The sequence below is a fragment of the Oculina patagonica genome, chromosome 1, assembly GCF_052425735.1.
Source record: "Oculina patagonica isolate OP01 chromosome 1, crgOcupat, whole genome shotgun sequence".
In the NCBI taxonomy this organism is placed as follows: domain Eukaryota; kingdom Metazoa; phylum Cnidaria; class Anthozoa; order Scleractinia; family Oculinidae; genus Oculina; species Oculina patagonica.
Genome location: NC_135758.1, coordinates 1,466,033 through 1,487,517, shown reverse-complemented (window position 1 = coordinate 1,487,517; position 21,485 = coordinate 1,466,033). Strand labels below are relative to the sequence as shown.

The following is a 21,485-nucleotide window of genomic DNA, read 5'->3' as shown; positions in this document are numbered from 1 at the left end:
ATTAATGTTGCCACTCTTTCGTCACCTGAGCCGGTGAACTTTTTATTGTTGTTATTGTTGTCGTTGTTGTAGCTAGACTCTAAGGATAACTTCAGCTTAGGTTCAGTCGAAACGCTTTTTACCGACATCAACCATTTTCAGGACTACGATCTATGGACGATCACAATTGTACGAATTGTTGTTGTCACTGTTGGTGTTATTTTGTGATTTTTTTAATGTTTTAGCTCAACGAATTTTACTGTTCTAAAAAAAATGAAAAAAAATTTTAATGTTAGTCTTTTTCTTATTCGGGCTAAGTTTAAAAAATCGGACTTTGACAGTCGTGCTATTAAAAAATCAATTCTGTGATTAAAGTCCAAGTTGAACTCTTATCAGTCTACCTTGTTATAGGAAATTAACGCTTCATGAAATTAACGCGAATTTCAAAAATTCGCGTTAATTTTTGTTAACGTTAATTCCCGCCCCCTTAATTTAGTGGAGCGTTAATTTCCATGACCTTAATTTCCATTATTTTGCCCCAATTTCTTGATACAGTCCAGACGCTCTCGACTCTTAGGAAAAAGCATTAATTTGTCGGGGTGTAAATCTGTCGGTATCACTTAAACTTTGAAGATCGCTGGAAATGGTCCTACGTTTAAGTTAAGTACCACGAACATTGTTTCCGTTTAAGATTATACGCCTAGTGTTGAAATAACTTGTTAACCGGGCGGGGAGACTGGGCCGGCCCGGTTCATAAATCGCCCGGAATTTTTTCGTCGTAGTAGTAGTAGTAGTAGTAGTAGTAGTAGTCTTGTCGGTAAATCGTTCCAGACCCGCTCGGCCACTTTCTTGGCCAGGATTCAAATCACGCACCCTTGATGTTTACTCGGCAGAAGCTATTAAATCACTCTCCTATTTTAAATTTTATCTAATACCCTCAATTCTCTTAAGCGTGAAATATATATTTTTGTGTTATTCAAGCGTTTGAGTACTGGTTTGCGAAACCGGTGATTTTTTTGACACGTCCAAGCAATTATTATTTTTTTTGAAAACTGCTTTGTCAGTCACGCAATGATTTTGCAGCAAGCTTCACGCATAACTGCTTTTAAAAAAAGGGCTGGTAGCCAGAGAATTTTTGAGCCGGAATACTTTGAAGATGCTCTTCATTTAATAGAAAAAATTGTGTCCATTTTCCTCCGTGTACAGTTGAGCCGGCAAAGTCGCGTATCAGAGACGATTGAATGTTTGCACAGCGAAATAATCTTATTTTTGTTCTTGATGTAAAAGCTTTACTTACACACTTCCCAAGACTTCAGACAACAAAATGGTAATGTATAGTATTTCTACGAACTATGATGGTATTTGTGAAGGGATCCGCAAAGCCAGCAAGTAAAACAAATGGTCAGCAAAATGAAAATGAAATCTTGGCGCGGGTAATTTAATACATGTAATTAAATTCTACCACGGCATGCAAAATTTCACGTTTTTGAAATTTTCTAAATCTCTTTGCCTTTTAAAATGTTTCTTGACCCCATCTTGAATAAAAATTCATCTAAAACGTTTTCATGTTTCTTTTTTATTTTTTCACATTTGTATTTAATAGTTGCCTTTTTGGGCTTTTGAAACGAACACGGCATCTATTTATAGATTGAGGCACCGTGTTGATGTTTACATATTTGCGTTATTTGTCGTAGTAGTTCACTCGGCCGCTTTCTTGGCCAGGATTCAGATCCCGCACTTTTGATATTTACTCAGCAGGAGCAATTAAAATTTTATCTAATACCCCGATTTCTGTTAAACGTGAAAGATATATTTTTGTGTTTTTATTCAAGCGTTCGACTCAAACGAGTACTGGAGTCCGAAACCGGTGATTGTTTCGACAGGTCGCTGAGGTCGATGTTTTTGCAGCAAGCTCCTGCATTTAAAAACGGCTCCAGACTCTACTTTGAAGATGCTTTTCATTTAGCAAGAATTGTGTCCATTTTGTCTATTTCCATCCGTGTACAGTTGGGCCGACAAAGTCGTGTGTCACAGACGAATTGAATGTTTACACAACAAACGAACCTTATTTTGTTATTGATGTAAAAAACTTTACTTGCACGCTTTTCAAGAACTCACAAAACAAAATGGAAATGCAAAGTAATAATATAATAATTTCTTCAAACTAGAATGGAATGTAAATCGGTAAAGCCATCGTGTGAAATAATAGACGGCAAAAATGAAAACTTGCCCTTCGGCGCGTATAATTAATTAAATTTTATCACGGCATCAGTATTTTCACTGCTTTTAAGGATTCAAAATTTTTAATGCAATTCAAATGTTTCTTCGCCTCATCTTGAATCTTTTTTTTCACATTTAGTTAAGATTTTAAACAGCATCTGTTATCTAATACATGTGGTCTAATGCATGCCCTTTTTTAGTCTTTTTATTTTCTTTTGTAATTTTGTTTAGAAATTTTTCTGTTATTCTTGATATTTGACTCGTTTTATTCGTTTTATTATTATCTATGTTACTCGTTTTATTCGAGCAGGAGCCAATACTGTAATTTTCTGGTTACTCCGCTCTTTTTAGCGAGGAATATAAAATATATATTTTTTGTTTTTCATTCAAGGGTTTTGAGTTTCAGTCGGAACCGAACGGCGATGGAGAAATAACCTGCAATGAATCACGCAATCAAGAACTTGCGTTTGCGTGACTGCTTCCCAAAATTGACGTGAAGAGCTTGCATGTTTGAAATCTGAAAAGCTTTCTTATCTTGTTCTTATTCCCATTTTTTGGTGTGGTACATTTTTAAAAATGTTTACATGTAAAAACACGTCTTAGTTTTTAACGAAATTGTTTGTTTGTTTCGGTCGGAGATCATTTGTACTGCCATTTAACTGGTTTGAGTTCATTTATTCAAGATTGCACACAAAACGTTTTCAATACCTAGGTTATTCAGTATTCGGAAGAAAAATAAAAATTTGAAGGCCTAAGCAGGAATTTGTCCAAGCATGGACAAGCAATCCACAGACTTGCGTGTTACTCAATATAAATTAAATGGTATTTAAAAGTTTTTGCTGTACTTGTCTAATAAAGTAGTTAAACATCAACCGCCCGGTTTTAAGCATTAAGCTTTAGGCGTCTTGTTCCTGTTGTATCGATAAGCTCTTTTTCTTTGTGTACGTCGCGTTAATTTTCTTCGTTTTGAAATTTACCCCCCTGTTTCGCGTTTATTTCCTTTACTGAGAAATAATTTTCCCTTCAATTCGCGTTAATTTAAGTCGCGTTAATTTCAAATACCTTAATTAACACAAGCGTTAATTTCCTATAATAATGGTGAGATTAGTGTTTTAAACACTTGTAGTAACCCGTTCTGATCCTTTGATGTTATAATAGCCGCGCCGCCCGAATGCGACAACTATTTTATTAGCTATTGTAATGAATAAAATCACGATTTATACTCATTAGTTTCAGTTGTGGGAAAATTAATTAGTCAGTCTGCGTTAGTCAAAATTCAGGAATTTTTTGTTCGCTTGTCCGTCGTTTGCTGTTCTTTCTTCTTCTCTTTAAAAAACCTTTTTGGCTGTTTCGGTGCTGTTTTCTGACCTTTTGTAAATTTCAAACAATCCCTTCAGTCATGAAGCCATGCATGATACCCACGAAAAACTTACAGTTTCATTCAAAGTAATAGTGCTTTCCGCCTCCAGCCAGTTTTGACCATAGCTTCCAGATGCGTTGAATACCACCTCATTTCCACTGAAGACAGTTAGAGTTCCCATAGTGTCTCCATACATGTGATAATAGAACTTGAGACAATACAATTCTCCATTTCCAGGTACAGAGAGCTTAATCTTTGCGTTTTCACCTGCGACTCGGGGAGAAGACGCTTCGATATAAGCATAGAATCCTGAGAACATAAAGATACATGAGCTACCCTACTAACAGCAGAACAAATAAACCAAAACACATTATCTCCTTTCTTCGCCTTAGTTTGTCTTTTACTATTTAAAATTTGTATTGAAAAGTGAATGAACAAATATTAAATTAAAAGGAGGTAGCGTGGCCGTGTGTGAGCGCTGAATGGTGTTAACGATTCATTTCCCCTTCTAATCACTAGCTGGTGTTGTTCTCGGTAGTCCCGACCTCAACTTTTGGTTACGCTTGTAATTTACTAACTGGTAAGTCCTGAAAGTTGGGAATTTTAAACACATCATGTTCATTTACAATGTTTCCCCACTGTTTGTTTACATTAAATTAAATTATTATTATTATTATTATTATTATTATTGTTATGTTCCTTACGTAATGTTTGCTTAAATTATTATCATTATTATCATTATCATTATTATTATTATTATTATTATTATTATTATTATTATTATTATTAAATAGATGACTGATATTTCTCTTACCTGACCCACTAGTATGATCGTTATCTGGACCTGTATTGGGAGATGCCGTTGATCCTGTATGACGGTACCAGTCAAAGACATCTGAGGAGTTAGACTGTCGCCAGAGGCCATAACAAAGACTGCTGTCAAAGTCGCAACTGACTGAAGAGAAAATAAAAACATCGGTTATGGATCTTACTTTTTTATTTATAAAATAAAAATTGATGTCCATTTTGATGTCCAAAAACTGACAAATGATCATTCATTTTAGGTCCTATTCTTAAGAGATAAGAACCCTAATTTAAATGCTCTCAAGAAGAACGTACCAAAGTCCATAGCTCAGTTGGTAAGCACCGGTATTGCAGAGGGCATAGGTTGGGAATCTGTTGTAGGTAGCTTTGAAAATGATTTTCAGACTAAAAATGTATTAGCGTAAAATAAATTTCTTCCATGCTGCGAAAGCAATCAGTTCGGTTAATTTTTCCCCAATATAGTATTGCATACTCAAATGCTTCACGCTACAAGGTTTTTTCTATCTATTTTAGTAAATTAAAAAGATTAAAAAGGCGTTTTGTATAGTTTTGTATAGGGAAACATTTGTTTCTAAAAGATATCACAGTTTTCGACAAGCTTTTTCCTCGAAAACTGTTGACTTTTCAATGATTCCTTGACAAACTATTTATATTAAAAAAACACTTGGTTAGGTCCTAGTAAACGGACGTAACGTTGTCGGTGCAGTCTTACTATTGCAGCCTCCACTTCTGATAGAGACATCATCGATGGCTAAGTCACCCGTAAAAGAGGAGCCTGCTATTCCTTCAAATGTCACCTAGAGAATAGGAGTTAGAAGTAGCTATTAAAGGAGACTTTCGTAATATCCAGAACTTCCCTCGCTATAACAAAATTAAATTCTCGAATACAGCTTTGCATTTACTGGACAGTTTACGCATCATGACTGGCATATGATTTATTTACGCGCTGTTATTGAAGTGTTACACTTGAATGAATGTATTTTCTGTTAGATCTAGAAAAAAAAAAACTCGTCATTGCTGTAAGTTGCACGACCCTACAGAAGGTTGTCGCTCAGGTTGTCGAAATGCCAGCCTTCACCAACATCAGTCTTTTTCAGGACTACTCCCACACGTAAGATCACACTTGATGAACTATTCGTATTAACAGTGATTTGGTTATACACAAACAGGTAAACACAATAATATCGTGTGTTTACCTGTTTGTGATGAACTATTGTTCTCATTATTGATGTTATCTTTTATTTATTTGTTTGCTTACAGTTTTATTCAAATAAATATTTCTTTTTGCCATTATCCATATACCGCCATGGTTTCCTGATACGCTGAACACTGTCACATTTCCGCTAAAGACATTCAGTGTTCCCATAGTAACTCCATACATGTGATAATAGAACTCAAGACAAGCCAGTTCTCCGCTCCCAGATACAGAAAGCTCAAGTTTTGCATTATCTCCAGTAACTCGTGGAGAAGACGTTTCGATATACATATAGTATCCTGCGAACATAGAAAAAACCAAAACTGCACTTCCGAAAGCAGAAAAATATTTGTACAATGAGAACTCATTACTTTCAATTCTCTTTTTTTTGCCTTGGTTTACTTTTTACATGTTAAAGTTTACTTTGATAGAAAATGAAATGGTTGACATTTCTCTTACCTGACCCATCAGTGTGATCTTTATCAGGACCTGTATTGGGAGATGCTGTTGATCCTGTGCGACGTGTCCAGTCAAAGTCATCTGCGCTAGACTGTCGCCAGCCATCACAAAGACCGCTTTCAAAGTCGCAAGATCTATTGACTAAAGTGGAAGTTAAAACTTATATATAAAATGCTTCAAGTAATAACTTGCTTTTCTTTCGATCCCTTCAGGGTAACCTTAGGCTAAGTGGGTGTTTATAACTTGCTGTTCCCATTGCTGACATTTGTAGGTCTAACTGCGCAAACTAAAGCCAATTTGTTTTATAAACTGAAGAAACTCAAAAATTGTCCAAAAGAGAACATGCGTGCATGCACGAGAGGTTCCTTCAGGATTTACGGCAACACGTGAATAAGAAGCGAGATGTAAAAAACCGCCATTTCTTGCTGTAAGAAAGTAAGATAGACAGACAAACAATCTTTATTTATACAAGGTTAGTGTAAAAATCGAATATAATAAAAAAAAATCGAAAAATAAGTTAAAATTTATTAACTAAAAAAAGAATGCAGGGATAAAAAGTTAAAATCGCTCTACACGACAGAAGTGTGATCACCTTGTGTAGCTATGGCACAGTTGTTATTTAAAATTAACGAGTGCAGCAGCATAAGCACCATCGTAGTGATGAGATATATATTGTCCATAAGGAGAAAACTCGTCCACGTTTGCTTTGGAGCCAGCTTTTCTTTGAATAAAAAGAAACAAGAAAAACAATTAAATTCTACCGATAACGTTACTATCTAATTAATGCATGTTTAACTGACAGTAACTTCTGTTGGGCATATAGCAACTAAATTGCCGCCTTGCGAAAAATATTTCACACGCACAAAACGAGTAAAATTTACAGATTGAAATCTGCACACTTGAAAGGATATGTTCTGAAGTGCTTTGCCTTGTTTTAGTTCATTCGAAAAGAAACTAATCTTCTAAGGGCCTGTTTACATGATTCCGGAATGACTTTCATTCCGGAACGAAACTCGTTCCAGAATGAAGTTCGTTCGGCATTTACACGACAGAGTCGACCGGTTCAACCAAAGGCATTTTTACGTGCGCGGTTTTCGCGCGAGATCAAAACAAGGTGGCGCATGTTTCGCGCGAAGTCAAAACAAGATGGCGCATGTTTCGCGCAAACATGTTTTTGTGCCCATTAATTGCCGTATCTGCAATTTTAACGAGTAGTTTGACCATAGAGCTACTTCTTTGGGCTAAACAGTTAATGCTATTACGTTTTTTCGCTCTGAATCCAAACTGTGGAGTCCGTATGCGGTTTCATGAGTTGCGATTTCATCTCGGAATGAAATTCGTTCTGTGTTTACATGATACCAGAATGAAATGTCATTCCGGAACGAAACTTTGATTCCGGAATGAAAACCGGAATGAACTCATTCCGGAATGACTTGACTTTCGTTTCGGTATCATGTAAACAGATACAGAGCAATTTATGGGGATGGAATGAACTCGTTCCGGAATGAAAGTCATTCCGGAATCATGTAAACAGGCCCTAAGACAAAAAGAGACTCGGGATGGACAATTTTCATTCCAAAAATTCTAAAATTCAATCCATAATCATAAGGATAAAACGTTAACAATTTGAATTCAACACTACAGGAAAAAAAATGTCATGATGGTTTTTGATTTAAACGTCATTTGGCGACCCAAGGTTTCAACTTAGGATCACTTGACTTTCCTAGGTCGCAGTTTTCGAATTAACTAAAACGACACGGAATAATTTAAACTAACCCTTTTGGAACAAAAAGTTACCGTTAATTTCACCTTTGACTGCGTAAAAAATGCAAGGCGAAGCACGATAATAATAGAAGCGCAGAAAAAGAGAAATGTTGAAATGCAGTTAATCTGTAAAAACGTGAAAAAGAACACCAGAAAGAATGGCAACATTGTTTGAAATTCGTACCTTGAGAATAGCGCTATTTTCCCTTGATGGTGAAGTATTTTTGATCAGTGTGATCCTCGCTTGGTATAGGAAATGCTGTTTTTTTTTTTATTAAAAACGAAGGGGTTTTAGCACAATCACTGGTTATACAATTAACATTTATCTCATACAGCCAAAAGAAGATTTTTAATTCAAAATATGGAATTCGTCCATTGTTTCATATGTTAAGTAGGAGTCTTATTCATTTGTTCTGTCAACGCTTTTTAGTTCAGAATATAATATATAGCAGCTGCAAGAAAAGCACACCTTTTCAGGTTTTGATTAGTTATGTGCCATAAAAATGTTAAAATACTTTTCCTTTCTTTAGATAACATTTCTACGCGATATGGTAAGAAATCAATTGCGCCACTTTCCAAAAAAGATAAAAATAACCATTAACAACTTAGAAAAGAAAAAGAATCACTTCAAAAGTTAAACAGTTCTTATTATTTATTAACTAAAGGGTCCGGTGTTTCATGTCGTTTTTTGTATGATTGCTAGATCCCCCGCAACGTAATTTTCTATCGCTATTCTATAAGGGGTAATAGGTGTTCTTTTATTCCATGCACCACTCGGTAATAGTGTGTCAGAGCTGCTGTTTATGCACTCGATTGACCTAGTTAATATGACTAGAGATTTTGAAAGAAAAAAGTGTCAACTTCAGAAAAAAAACATTTACATGAAAACGAGAAAAATATTGAAACAATTTTCATCGGAAGTAACAAGAATAAATTGTTTTTACGTGACGTCGTCGAAATTTTAATTTTAACACCATTGATCTTGTCAAGCTGTTCTTTTAGCATGTTTTTGGCATCAGTGCATGTCAGAAGCTTCTAGAAAGAGTTTTGCCTCAGCAGAGTGCTTCGTTTTGAAATTTAAGACAGCTTTAATATCCAACATGTGTGCTTCATAACCAATATTTTTGTCATTTCAGATTCTTCCAGATATATTCAGAAGCTATATTAACAACTTAAGTATTCCGAGGTGAAAACTCGTGTCATTTTTAACGTAATTTGTTTTTCTTCTTGGACAACTTTTAGGCCACCATATTTGTGTACCAGTCCACTTTGATACACCAATATAGCGGAGCCATACGAAGTAATTTCCGAGTATTGTTTTTACCATTAGTTGACTGCAATGCGCACTACAGAGTTTATATTTGGGCAGTTTATTTATTTCCATTTACTCTAAAATTCGTGAGGTTGTTGATGTTTTTAATGCAAGAGAAACGATGTTGTTATTTTGGTGACAACGATCTATGGTTAATCAAGTTGCAGTTACTGTTTTGTTTAATTACTCTCTTTGCATCAAGTGATGGGAAGGGCCTGCATTTTAATCCTGCCAAGTTGATCAACAGTTAAAATGCAGCATTTTCATTATTTGACTGGGTCAATATCCTTACGTTATATAAGCTTTCACGGAGGGAATAAGGCAATTATGTACACAGATGGTTTAGTAAAAGTCATTCGTTTTAAATGCAGGTAATATTTCCTATTTCAAAGGAGGATACAGCTGATAAAAAACATTTCACGTAAAAATAAATAAAATACTTAGTCTCACATCAGTAAAAAAGAAAAAAAGCTATTGTCAGAATTCTGAACGAATGAGGTAGTGAATGGATTGCAAACATGACGGGAAATGGGAGAATTACTTTCATTCCGGAACGAGTTCATTCCATCCCCATACATTTCTCTTTATCTGTTTACATGATACCGAGACGAAAGTCAAGTTATTCCGGAATGAGTTCATTCCGGTTTTCATTCCGGAATGAAAGTTTCGTTCTGGAATGACATTTCATTCCGGTATCATGTAAACACAGAACGAGTTTCGTTCCGAGATGAAATTGCAACTCATGACACCGCATACGGACTCCACAGTTTGAATTCAGAGTGAAAAAACGTAATAGCATTTACTGTTAAGCCCAAAGAAGCAGCTCTATGGACAAATTACTCGTTAAAATTGCAGATACGGCCATTAATCAGCACAAAAACATGTTTGCGCGAAACATGCGCCATCTTGTTTTGACCTCGCGCGAAACATGCGCCACCTTGTTTTGATCTCGCGCGAAAACCGCGCACGTGAAAATGCCTTTGGTTGAACCGGTCGACTCTGTCATGTAAATGCCGAACGAACTTCATTCTGGAACGAGTTTCGTTCCGGAATGAAAGTCATTCCGGAATCATGTTAACAGGCCCTTACACTAGAACGTGGTAACTTTGCTTGCAAATCTTTACCTTGACGAGAGCGCTACCTTGACTTGTTGGTGAAATATTCTTTTAACAGAATGATTCTGGTTTGGTATAGAAAATCTTGCCTTCAATTTAAACGACGGGCTTTAGAAAAATCAACAGTTATAAAATTGCTTTCCACCTTATAGCGCGTTTGACAAAAGGCCTGCTTGTGACAACCAAGCAGAGTTGGGACCCCCTACTCTTTCAATCGAGTAGTTCGATCAACGGCTACTTATCGTGCGTTCGTGATGTCATTACTATGGTACTTGCCTAGAACGAAAACAAGGCGCCACGGTGCGAGCTTTACAGCCAAACTTTTCATCTAAAATTTATTTTCGTTATTTTTTTCGAATAAAAGGTATCACTTGCAATTGAAATTAATAGAAACCGAATTATTTATCGTGTTACGTTCATTGCTTGGTTAAGAGTAAACAATAATTTCAACTCGTTAGAAATCTTTTCCTACTTTCTTTTTAACAACAAAAAATTGACAATCCAAGCTCAAGTGTAATCTCAGTCCTCCACAGACTTAACAGAAAGCACTGAAAAGGTTTAAAACTAAAATCACTTGAATGAACAGATATCCATGTTGTTTATGGTTTTTGTCCAATCCCAGCGCGCGTAGTATTTCAGTTATTTAATAACGGAAATAGTAATGCGGGAACCAAGATCTCAGATTTCATGACGTTATTCGAGGTCATTTTACGTTATGATCTGATGTCACCATTTTATCCTGGTAACGAAGCTATAAGCCATCAGCCGACCTTAATTTTCTTCCAAGGTGTCTTTTAAACAGGGAAAAACTTGCAGGAATTCCATCGGCCCCTCACTCTTGTCTCTTTGCTCGAGATATTTGGATTTCTAGCTGAAGCAAAAAAATGAGTCAAATTCTGATTTAAATTTTGCACTGTTTAGTCCAAATTATTCAGAGTTGAAAAATCGGCAAGCAATCCGGCCTCGAGTAACTCATCATGCACTTCATGTTATTTATCATCAGGTTGTACCTTGGAAGTTAACTGAAGTGGTCAGTGGGGCTGACAGGAAGGCATAAGACGAGCAACTCGACCCAGTCTTCCACCAGGGATAAATAAGAAAAAGAAGACTTCAAGTGGCGCGTGTCTCTATTGAAGGAATTCAGACTTTCAGTTTTAAAGGAATTTAAAAGCGAAGTACTGTGTATTAAAAACACGTACAATCCACGACGTCATTCCACTCGACCAATTTAAAAAGAAATCTTGTTCTCTACAAGTGTAGATAAAAATACATTATAAAAAAAAAATAAAAAAAGCTTTTACTGTGCTTCGTTATGTTATAAAGCGTGCAAGAAAGTGACCGGAGCACTCAAGAAGTAAGGAGTAACTCACCACTCTCACCCTATGCTTCTTCAGTTTTCTTGCAACTTCCTAACATGCTTTTGAATTGTAACAGAACAAAGCACGGTTAAGTTATTTTATTCCGTAATTGACCGCGACACTAAGACACTATAGCAATTGGATAATGTTGTTAATGTATCTCAAAACGAGGAATCCTTTAATTTATTCCCGCTGTTGCTTATGGGTGACGTGTGGGACACGCGCATGTCGAAGAAATGACGCCAGGTTTGCGTCCATAAAATCTTGTTGTTTCTAGATATCAATGACTACTCGATGTCGGCGTGAATAAGCTGTGTGCTCTCAGCCAATGCAAATAGAGATAGTTGCAAAAGGAATCATAAGTGCTCTCTAATATCCCAATATGCCAAGATCTTTGGCTGACTCTGCGTGTGACCATGCGCGGTGAAGCCATCGTTGGGAAGCACTTTTAACAATGCTTTTAAAATATATAAGTAATTTTTTGGGTGAAATTTATCGCTTCTTAAGTCCCCTGACGTTCAATTTATAAGTTCTCTCTTAGTTCCTTGCCCCCGGGTGGGGGATAGCGCCGGCAATTTATAAGCAATATGGAAATTATCGGAAATCATGCCTTTATCATTTTCGTCTCAGTAGATATTCACCGATACTTACTTCTACTTTGGTGAGAACATGTTAATTATCAGGCTGTTGAATTGTAGACAGCTTAAAATGCATTTTATTGGTGTTACTAAACAAAAAGATTCTCGAGAGCTACAAACAGTTGTTTTGACACCAAACGATACATTTAATGGCGGAGTACATATGGTAGTGCGGTTATATATGACATCTAGTTATAAAGGTACTAGAACCAGATAGTATACTTGAACGGAGCCAAATAACAAACACCTGTTGAAATACCTCCAGGAATAATTTCCATCAACCGTAACTCAATTGCGGCTCTAATTTTCTTATACTCTTAATTACGTAGCGAGATTATATAACGGTTATATAAAGATAAGTAGATTATATAGGTGGATAATATATATTTCCGAATGCTACCAAATGACTTAAAGAGCATTTTTAGCTACCAAAAGCAATAATCACCATCCCTTCGGGGAGTCAGACTATGAACAGGCAGACCAGAGTAGACCAGTGAAGCAATTGATGCATCCATCTATCAACAGTTTATGTATCCTCCTTTAACTTGTGAAGTATAAGAACTTCTTCAAGGACTTAAAAGTCAATCTAAAACTGGTTTTAAAATAGGCTGGTTTAAAATATTTTACCAACCTGGTTTTCTATAAGTTAAAGAATGTTTATTTTTTGGAAAGGTCAGTGCATGCGCAAAAATAATAGCACTTCATTATGAGAGCTGTTAAAATACACAGATTTACCCCTTTTGCTCTGAAATGGAGCAAATATCCAAATCTTAAAACAGGCATAGCTTAAGAGGTGAAAAAGAGAATGGAAAATAACCCTAAAATAGTGTACGGATTTTCAAAACTGGGTGGTACAACCTACAGAAAAAATTCAAGGGTTAAAAAACTTAAAACAGCAGGTTGTTCAAATCAACCAACTTTTCTGTTTTCTTCACTCACTCTTATAATACTTATTATCGCAGATAATTGTAAAAATACTAGTAACTTAACAGTTATTTTACGTGCCATGATGAGTTACCCGTTTTCTTAAAACACTCTCTAAACTAAATAAAAAGGGTCAAGGATACCATGTACTTTATGGACTACAAGCTGTCACAGATTGCGGAATCTGGTGAGCCTATTTTCTAATCATACGGTCATGAAAAAGGGGAAGTCGATTATTGCTGTTGCAATCAGTGCAACCTAGATTTAACGAAGTTAAAATATTATGCATCCTGAGGTTCTTAAGTGTAACAAAAAGATACGTTGATTTTCACTATTGTCCCTATTTCTAAAACGTGAAGACAGAGCAATACATGGAGGCATGGGTTGTGAGGCTTAAACATCAAGCACTTTGCTGTGCTTATTTATACCTGTATTGTTCTATCTTTTGTTATGATAAGTCACTTCTGTGTTGGAAGTGTATTTGGCAGCAACAGTCTGACTGTACGTCTCTGTTAAGGCTTCGGAAAACGTAGGACAATAGATTTCTTTAGCTACGTATGTAAATTGCCCATTTCAGATCATGTGATGCTCCCCAGAGAATTGTCCCTTTGACTAGCTGAATGTTATCCAGTGATTTCCATGTGATGTTCTCCAGAGAATTGCTCCTTGTTTATCTGCAAATTATTCATTTATTTTCACGTGGATTTGTTCAAATTTGAAACAGATAATTCTTAAGGGTAACATCCCGTGGTCTGAAATGGGACAACAGACAAACAAAGCTAAAGGCTATTGGAAACGTTAATAATGACTTCTGCTGAGTAGCTGGTAGATACATGCATCAGCTTCACTGTTGCTAGATAGATGCTACATTTTCTCCCACTGTTTTACTCTGCCAACTGAAACTTAAGGACTACTGTTGAGTTTTTGGTTGATATATGTACGTTACTGACTCGTCCCCAGTCGTCTCTTATGCGAAAAGTGCAAGACGCGAAGGATGATGGGAAGGAGGAAAGAAGAGAGACGACTGGCAGATCCTGTTTCCAAGATTGCGGAAATAGCTATAGTAATGGCGGTGTTGAGATAAAAATAGGCACTATTAATTAGAACGCTTTCGGGCGCTTTAAAACGCCTCAAACTGCTCTTCTTTCGGCTAACGATCTGCCAGTCGTCTCTCTCGCTTCTCTTCTTCCTTTCCATGACCATGATTCCCTCCGTGTTCAGCAGTCAACACAAGACGGACTCAAAAGGGGACTGGGGACGAGTCGGTGCACGTTATAAGTTGTCGCTTGCTAGTGCTCCTCGGGCTTTATGTCGAGTACATTATCGTATGCATGATCATCACACTTCATTTCAGTGGTTTGCTTTCCAGAGCCAAAGTTGTAAGCATCGTTGGTGTAACCATTACTGGCCTCCTTTGACCTCTGGTTATTAAATCTTAGGGGAAAAACGTAAACAGACATGTATTAACTTTAAAGGAAGCGTGCTTTCTTCCTGTAACTAATCGCGTTCACCTTAAGTTACACACGGAAATGTTGCAAAAACCTTCCTATAAAAAAGTATAAACATCAAAAAGAACGTAAGCGTTAACTCGGGTGTCCATGCACCACACGTCACTAAAAATTGCTGATAGGGGTTTAGTTTGCCGTGAAGTTTTATGAAAACATACTCATGCTGTATTGCCAACTGGTGTTAGAAGCAACTCTATTTAATGAAAAAGTTCTAACATTTATATCGATCAACACCCTTACCCAACAACCAGCCCCTCCCCTTATTGTCAGACACGTCTTCAATCTTAATTTAGAATTTTTGCACCTTTTAGTATGGATGTGGCAAAAAGCACTTGAATCGCTTTATGAAAGTGAGTTCTATTGATCGTAGTTTGGATTGTACAAAATTGGCCTTTCGGATCGATCTTTTTACGGGCAATCTTTGACCGCCCTGATGGTTTTCTCCGTTCATTAACGTTGTTCGTTGCCCAATGTTCAGGCTAATGAAAAGCCTATGCGACCTCAAAACCAAAGCAATACATGCGAACAATTGAAAGACGGAAAGTACTGCGATGTACAACTGATTGGAAAAACGTTAATGATGTAAAAAAATTTAAACCATAAACGTTACTACCTTTTGAAATTATGGAACGACTGAATTAGTGTACACATAATTAATTTTCATGTTTCCTAGTAGCATTCGGTAAGTATTGCTTTGATTTAAAGTGTCCATACCGCCAAAGCTAAGGTTTCTGTAGCAGAAAGCAAGCAGCTAAGGTCATTATTTGTACCCGCTGGATGAGATGCTAGCCCGTTGATCATGAATTCACTAATACCAATTTATTCTTCTGGATGAAGAGAGACACTGTGACAGGAAGTAGCCTCACCCAAGAAGACAGCATAATGACCTCGGCCAGGACTCAAACCGGCCCTCTCGATTCTTAGTCCAGCGCGCTAATCAATAGACTACGAAGCCTGATTTTTAGCGTGTGCACGGTCTTTAAGTCGATCAGGTTCCCCGAACGCAACTGCTCTATATTGTTTATGGATTGCACTTATTTTTCCCACTTTCAATCAGTGCATAGACAGTTATATGATGCCAGAACAAGGCACAAAAATAGCTACGTAATCGTTCGCAATTGTTCATGATTGCTTACTCTGTTTTGACAGTGCTATTACGCCATACTGTTGTCTATTTAACAAATAATAACGAAAAGAGAGTAGGTGCTATATGTTAAGCTTGGTCAAAATATGAGGAAGGTGTTCGTCCGATATTTATCAGAAGTAAAAAATATTATGTACTTATTGAATCACAAAGCTAACGGCATTGAAAAAAAAAATGATGGGTTTCAGCTAGCTTATGTTGATCGTTTCTTACCTTCCACGCCTCTTGTAAGCCAGCACAGATGCACCGATAATAACTAACAATAAAACACCTCCCACTGAAGCTCCAATGATAACACTCGTTGGCTTTGATTTCTCATCACTTCTTTCAGCGGTATCAGTGGTGGTGACATAAGACTGAACGCTTAAAATGGTACCGCCCATCGATTCTTCAATGCTTGACACATCACTCTCCACGATGGCTTTTAGGACGTCTTTGTCGACGATGTTGTCTGAAAACCCTTTTGGATGTTGTAAATAGAAAGCTAACAAGGTTATTGCAGGATCATCAGGCGACTGCTTTGGGAAGCCTGGGAGGATGTGAACCATATCACTTGTAAATACCATGTTGTTAGGCGACCGCTTTCGACGCGAGCTGCAAAAGATACAAACAATTACACTAGCTGAGTATTCCGAATCTTCAATCACATCATAATAATATTGAAACACTCCTGAAGTACATTACGATAAATGAATACTACGGTGTTAGACGGACTTTAAAAGGTATGTAGAAACGACAAATAAATAAAATGAATATCGAAAATAAGTCCAAGAATTCAATCAGATGCATAATTTTTGAGACACTTCTGGCAATATAATACAACTATCTCGCTCTCCTATTAAATGCAAGTTGTCTCCTAAAAACAAAATTACATCAACATCACTTATATTTTCTGTAGGTTTTTGTGCCTTTTAAGGTTTTAAAAGAAGCTACTCGAAAAGCAAATTAAATCACACGCAAACGCAAAAAATGCGGCGTCAACTGTGCCTTCAATAAGTGTTGACAATTAGGATTTTGCTATACCTCTTTAAAGCAAATTGACATCGGGTTCCGTCAACAGCACAGTAATCTGTAGCCGCCTCTGCAACTTCCCTTTTAAAGGCATTTTTCATTTGCTTCCACTAGTTAAACACAAGAGACAAAAAAGAGCATCATATCAAAATTATCATATTGAGAAATATTCAAATGTCACCATTTAGATAAGTTTCAACTTTCGATTTTATTTCTTTTTTTTTGAAAGGTGATAAAAAAGGAGTCAAAATAGCTATGTAGATAAAGGTCGACGTCATGAGAAAACGTTTCTCAAGTAAACTTTCCCAAGTATAAAGCAACTTAGAGCTTAGCCCAACTAATTAACAGTGCAGGTGGTTAGCCCAAAATGATGTATGAAGGGCCCAGCGGTGTTACCAATCTCCCCTAACGATCGAGGTACTTGTCTCCCTCAGTTTGCAATAATTCAGACTAGGTAATTTCTTGAGTCGCTCGAATAGTTAATGCAGGGATATATATGTTATTTGCCGGCCGGGAATACAAATACAAATACCTGTTTTGGCTTATACTGTACTTCATATTTCTGACCTTCTACTGGAAAACTTTTCATAATAAAAGGCTATTTTAACTGAAATAGTACCTTTTTGATGTCTAGGTCTCGAACTTCCAACCTGACTGATTCTTGCTTCTCCTTTAGTGTTGGTGTTGGAGGAGTCATAGTGGATTTGGAGGTACCTCAATTAAAAAGTATTTGTAGTAAAAATAAGAACATTAGAGTACAAAACTGCAGTGAAAATACTCATAATAACAATGTGTTTAAAAATGTATTTGGATCCATTTCGTTGTTCTCCAACATGAAATTAAGGCCACGAACATACTTATGAAACTTGAAACTATGCATTAAGAAAACACATTTACCATTCAAACATACAACTGTAGCCCTTTTTTGTTTCGAATATAATCCTACATAATTTTTTCCTAACATCAACAGTGCCCAGTACTACTGTATGCTCTGCACAATGCGCTTATAAAGAGTGGTTCAGTAGAAGCTTAATGCTTTTTTGTATAATGACTAGTTTCAAGCGATTTTTTTGTACTAAAGTATAGTTTAGTTAAATATCTCGACTATAGAGCCCGCTATTCAGAATCCATAATCTAAGGCTCTTTGCTATAAAACCGAATGACCAAAAGAAAGCGTAAAATTCAATGTTTTCAAGTAGTACGTTTTAAGAGAAAGGATCCTTTATCATTTTTTCCATCTGAGGAAAGCATATAAACGAAACAAACGTCTTGGCGGATGGCGAATGAAAAAGCAGGTATGCCATGATATATGTGCGTTATACAATTATTTTGCCATAAAGTTCGAACGCCTCAAAACAATTGCTTACATAGGACGAAAAACACCACTTAGGCCATTTAAATACCGAATGGGTAAAGAAATGATGCATACATATATTTGAAATTAGGAAAATAGATTGCGGAAGAGTAACTAGATAAAAGGCTGGCTTTATCAACATGTCCCGACGTGTTGTGCCGTATAGCTCTTAATATGAGCTAAAAATGTCATAATTAGGATTAGCGGCTGTAAGGGTTTTGAAACAGAGGGGATGGATAATAAGTAATACCTGGTAAATGCGATGAAGATGATGAAGGCTCAGGAGTGGATGAACTACTTGTAAGGGACGTTGCGAACATCGATGGCCCTGAAGACATGAAAGGCTTAATAGTGGGCAAATTGAATGTGGATGGCTCAGGTGACATGGAAAGTTTGCCAGTGGGCGGAGAGGAAAACGAAGGACTGATGGTCGACGGACTTAATGTCAACGAAGGTGAAGACAAGAACTGCTTGTCAGTGGAAGGTGTCGATAAACCTGAAGGTAATGAAGGCGTAGATGCGGATGCTGTGGAAAGCGTTGGAGTTGCAGTGTGCCCCTGGCAGCTTCCATTGGTAATTGAGACATCATCGATGGCTACGTCACCTGTCCAAGAAGATCCTGCTATTCCTTCAAATGTCACCTAGATGGATTCCAGATGAATGAAAAATTAATGCTGCAATCGTGATCTTAACAAAGGAAAAGCAGAATTAAGGGTCGCATATAATATTATCGAAAAACGACTAACCGAGCTTACTAAAATCCAAGAGAACCAACACAACGGCAACAACAACAAAAAAGGTACTTTTTATAAACATGTATTATGAACAACTGAAAAAAGAACATGTTTGACTCTCGACTTTATACTGTCTGTCTATCTGTCGTTTCTGTCTGTCTCGTTTTTTTATTTTTTTTGTTTTGGTTCCAGATTGCTATGTTTTTACAGTCGTGTTGTTTTGGTGTCCGCGTGTTGTTAAAATCTGAAAAAAATAAACATGCAACACATTTTGGATCAGTTATCAATGGCGAGTATTTTCTGCGTTGTATATTGGCATCTTTTGAAGTTAAAGGCAAATTATTCGTCTAGTGAATTAAACTTACTGTGTTATTCAAAGGGATGGTTCTCTCCGCCTTTATCCAGTGGTTGCCATGGTTTCCTGACGTGTTGAATACTACTGAATTTCCGTTGAAGACAGTAAGTGTTCCCATAGTGTCTCCATTCATGTGATAATAAAACTGGAGGCAATACAGTTCTCCATTTCCAGGTACAGAGAGCTCGAGCTTTGCGTTATCACCGGCGGCTCGTGGAGAAGAAGTCTCGATGTACATATAGTATCCTACAATCGAAAGAAAATTCTGACAGCCCTTTCCAAATGGGGAATAAATATATTGTCCGAAATATTTGTTCATTAGCAAAGTACGAATTACTCTTCTTAGTCTATATTTTTCGTTTATATGTGAAAATTAGCATTGAAGAGAAAACACATCAAGCCAAAAAAAACAACAACAACAACACACACACACACACACACAAAAAAAAAAAACAAAGAATGATCAAATGAAGTGGATGACATTTCTCTTACCTGACCCACTTGTATGATCGTAATCTGGACCTGTATTAGGAGATGGTGTTGATCCTGTACGACGTTTCCAGTCAAAGACATCAGCGCTAGATTGTCGCAAGCCATTACAAAGTTCGCGGTCAAAGTTGCAAAATGCACCAGCTAAAGTGGAAGTAAAATAACCGTCATGATGCTCATTTATCTACAACACTAAGATTTTCATAGATAGCCACTTAGCTTTACAAAAACTGTAAATGTATCAAATAAGTGGGATATTTATAGGGCCCCCAACTGACCTGCTCACAAGGTTTCATAGTTCAGATGGTACAAAAAGGTTTTCCAGAGATATTGTGTTCTAAACCTGTTGCATTTGCTCAACTTGCTTACATACTGCGAAGATCATTTCAGTAAATGAAAATATATATCACATCCTGAAATGCTTCAAGTAGCGCAGTGTTTTACGAATAATCTATTCCAGTAACTAAAGGTTAAAGTAGACCTTTCATCTCCCTAGTCTTGCCCCTGTCATAAGTCGATGTTTATAACTCTTTTATCTTATCTAGTTTTCCATTGTAATGGAGTTACAATTATCCCATTTTTAGATTATGGGATACCATCAAGTGATTTGCAGAAATCAAACTTAACTGCCTTATGCTTATTTTAAGCTAAATACTTCAGACACTTTAATAAAGTATTTCATTTCATTTCAGATCTACTCCAGATGAAAGACGATTAGTTATTATACACCAGTTATCATATTTAAGGTTATAAATTACAGTGGAACCCCGATATAACGATCCTCGATGTAACGATATTCCCGATATAACGATGAATATTCTATGAACCGGCAAAAGTTTAAGTAAAATGTATGGGACGGAAACCCGATATAACGATCTTCGATATAACGATATTCCCGATATAACGATGAGAATTTAGCGGACCGAACGTAAAATCTTTGATCAGTAGGGATTTGCTACAGCAAATACATAAGAAGAACCAAGAAAGATTTAATACTGCTCGACGTTTCGGAGTCATCTTGACTCCATTATCAAGAGACTTGTACAGTATCCAAATAAGGAACGCTAGAAAATAAGCATAAGGTGTTCGTTTAGGCCGTTCATTGTTTTATGCTTATTTTGTAGCGTTCCTTATTTGCATACTGTACAAGTCTCATGACAATGGAGTCAAGATGACTCCGAAACGTCGTGCAGCATTAAATCTTTCTTGGAACGTAAAATCCTCCCGATATAACGATATTATCAGTATACACAGTCACAAGCTATTTGCAAGACAATTTGCAAAATAATTTAATGCAATAACATTACAGTTATTGAGTGATCTCTAACGTTTCTGTAAACAGCTTTGTACAATGATATACGAAAATGATACTGTATTCTCAGCCTCTTTATCAAAATTAATCTCTTTATCTTCCTTTTATATGCAGTAAAAAGTAGTTGTTAGGTTTACCACGATATAACGATAATAATAATAATTATCCTTGAACATTTATTGTTTCTTACGAAGCAGTAGAGCTTCACTCTCGTAAAAATGTTCACCTCCCATTAATTGCTTTAAAAATAAGCAATTGCATTACCAAGCATTACTTCCGACCATTTGAGATTCCTTAGTTTTTCATACATGAAGTAAACATCACACTTGAACATTTTTTAAGTTAAACAAAGTTGTCATCAAGTAGGATCGAACCCGGGTCGTTGGTTTACCAAGCGGGAATCATTCCCACCGACGATCAGCTGCCAGG

At 36.6% G+C, this 21,485-nt stretch overlaps 2 protein-coding genes across 4 annotated transcripts in view; both read right to left on the bottom strand.

Moving 5' to 3' along the window:
- The window catches only part of LOC144653914 (uncharacterized), a 42,603-nt gene that overhangs the window by 10,341 nt on the left and 10,777 nt on the right, over positions 1-21,485 (bottom strand). The window contains exons 6-12 of one of the 3 annotated variants that reach the window (XM_078514197.1): positions 19,748-19,888; positions 19,266-19,501; positions 18,417-18,807; positions 17,432-17,526; positions 16,825-16,922; positions 16,015-16,395; positions 12,287-14,583 (exon numbers count right to left, since the gene is read on the bottom strand). In XM_078514197.1, the coding sequence (XP_078370323.1) occupies positions 14,439-14,583; positions 16,015-16,395; positions 16,825-16,922; positions 17,432-17,526; positions 18,417-18,807; positions 19,266-19,501; positions 19,748-19,888 (1,487 nt within the window). In that variant the 3' untranslated portion in view covers positions 12,287-14,438. Of the gene's footprint in view, positions 1-12,286; positions 14,584-16,014; positions 16,396-16,824; positions 16,923-17,431; positions 17,527-18,416; positions 18,808-19,265; positions 19,502-19,747; positions 19,889-21,485 lie in introns of those variants that run through there. The other 2 variants (XM_078514082.1, XM_078514142.1) reach the window with 2 other exon arrangements.
- Positions 3,597-6,691, bottom strand: LOC144636046 (MAM and LDL-receptor class A domain-containing protein 1-like). The gene is made up of 6 exons (XM_078495192.1): positions 6,631-6,691; positions 6,039-6,179; positions 5,643-5,878; positions 5,097-5,181; positions 4,374-4,514; positions 3,597-3,868 (listed from the first exon to the last, which is right to left on the bottom strand). Exons 1-6 carry the CDS (start codon positions 6,689-6,691, stop codon positions 3,597-3,599), a joined length of 936 nt encoding a protein of 311 aa, XP_078351318.1.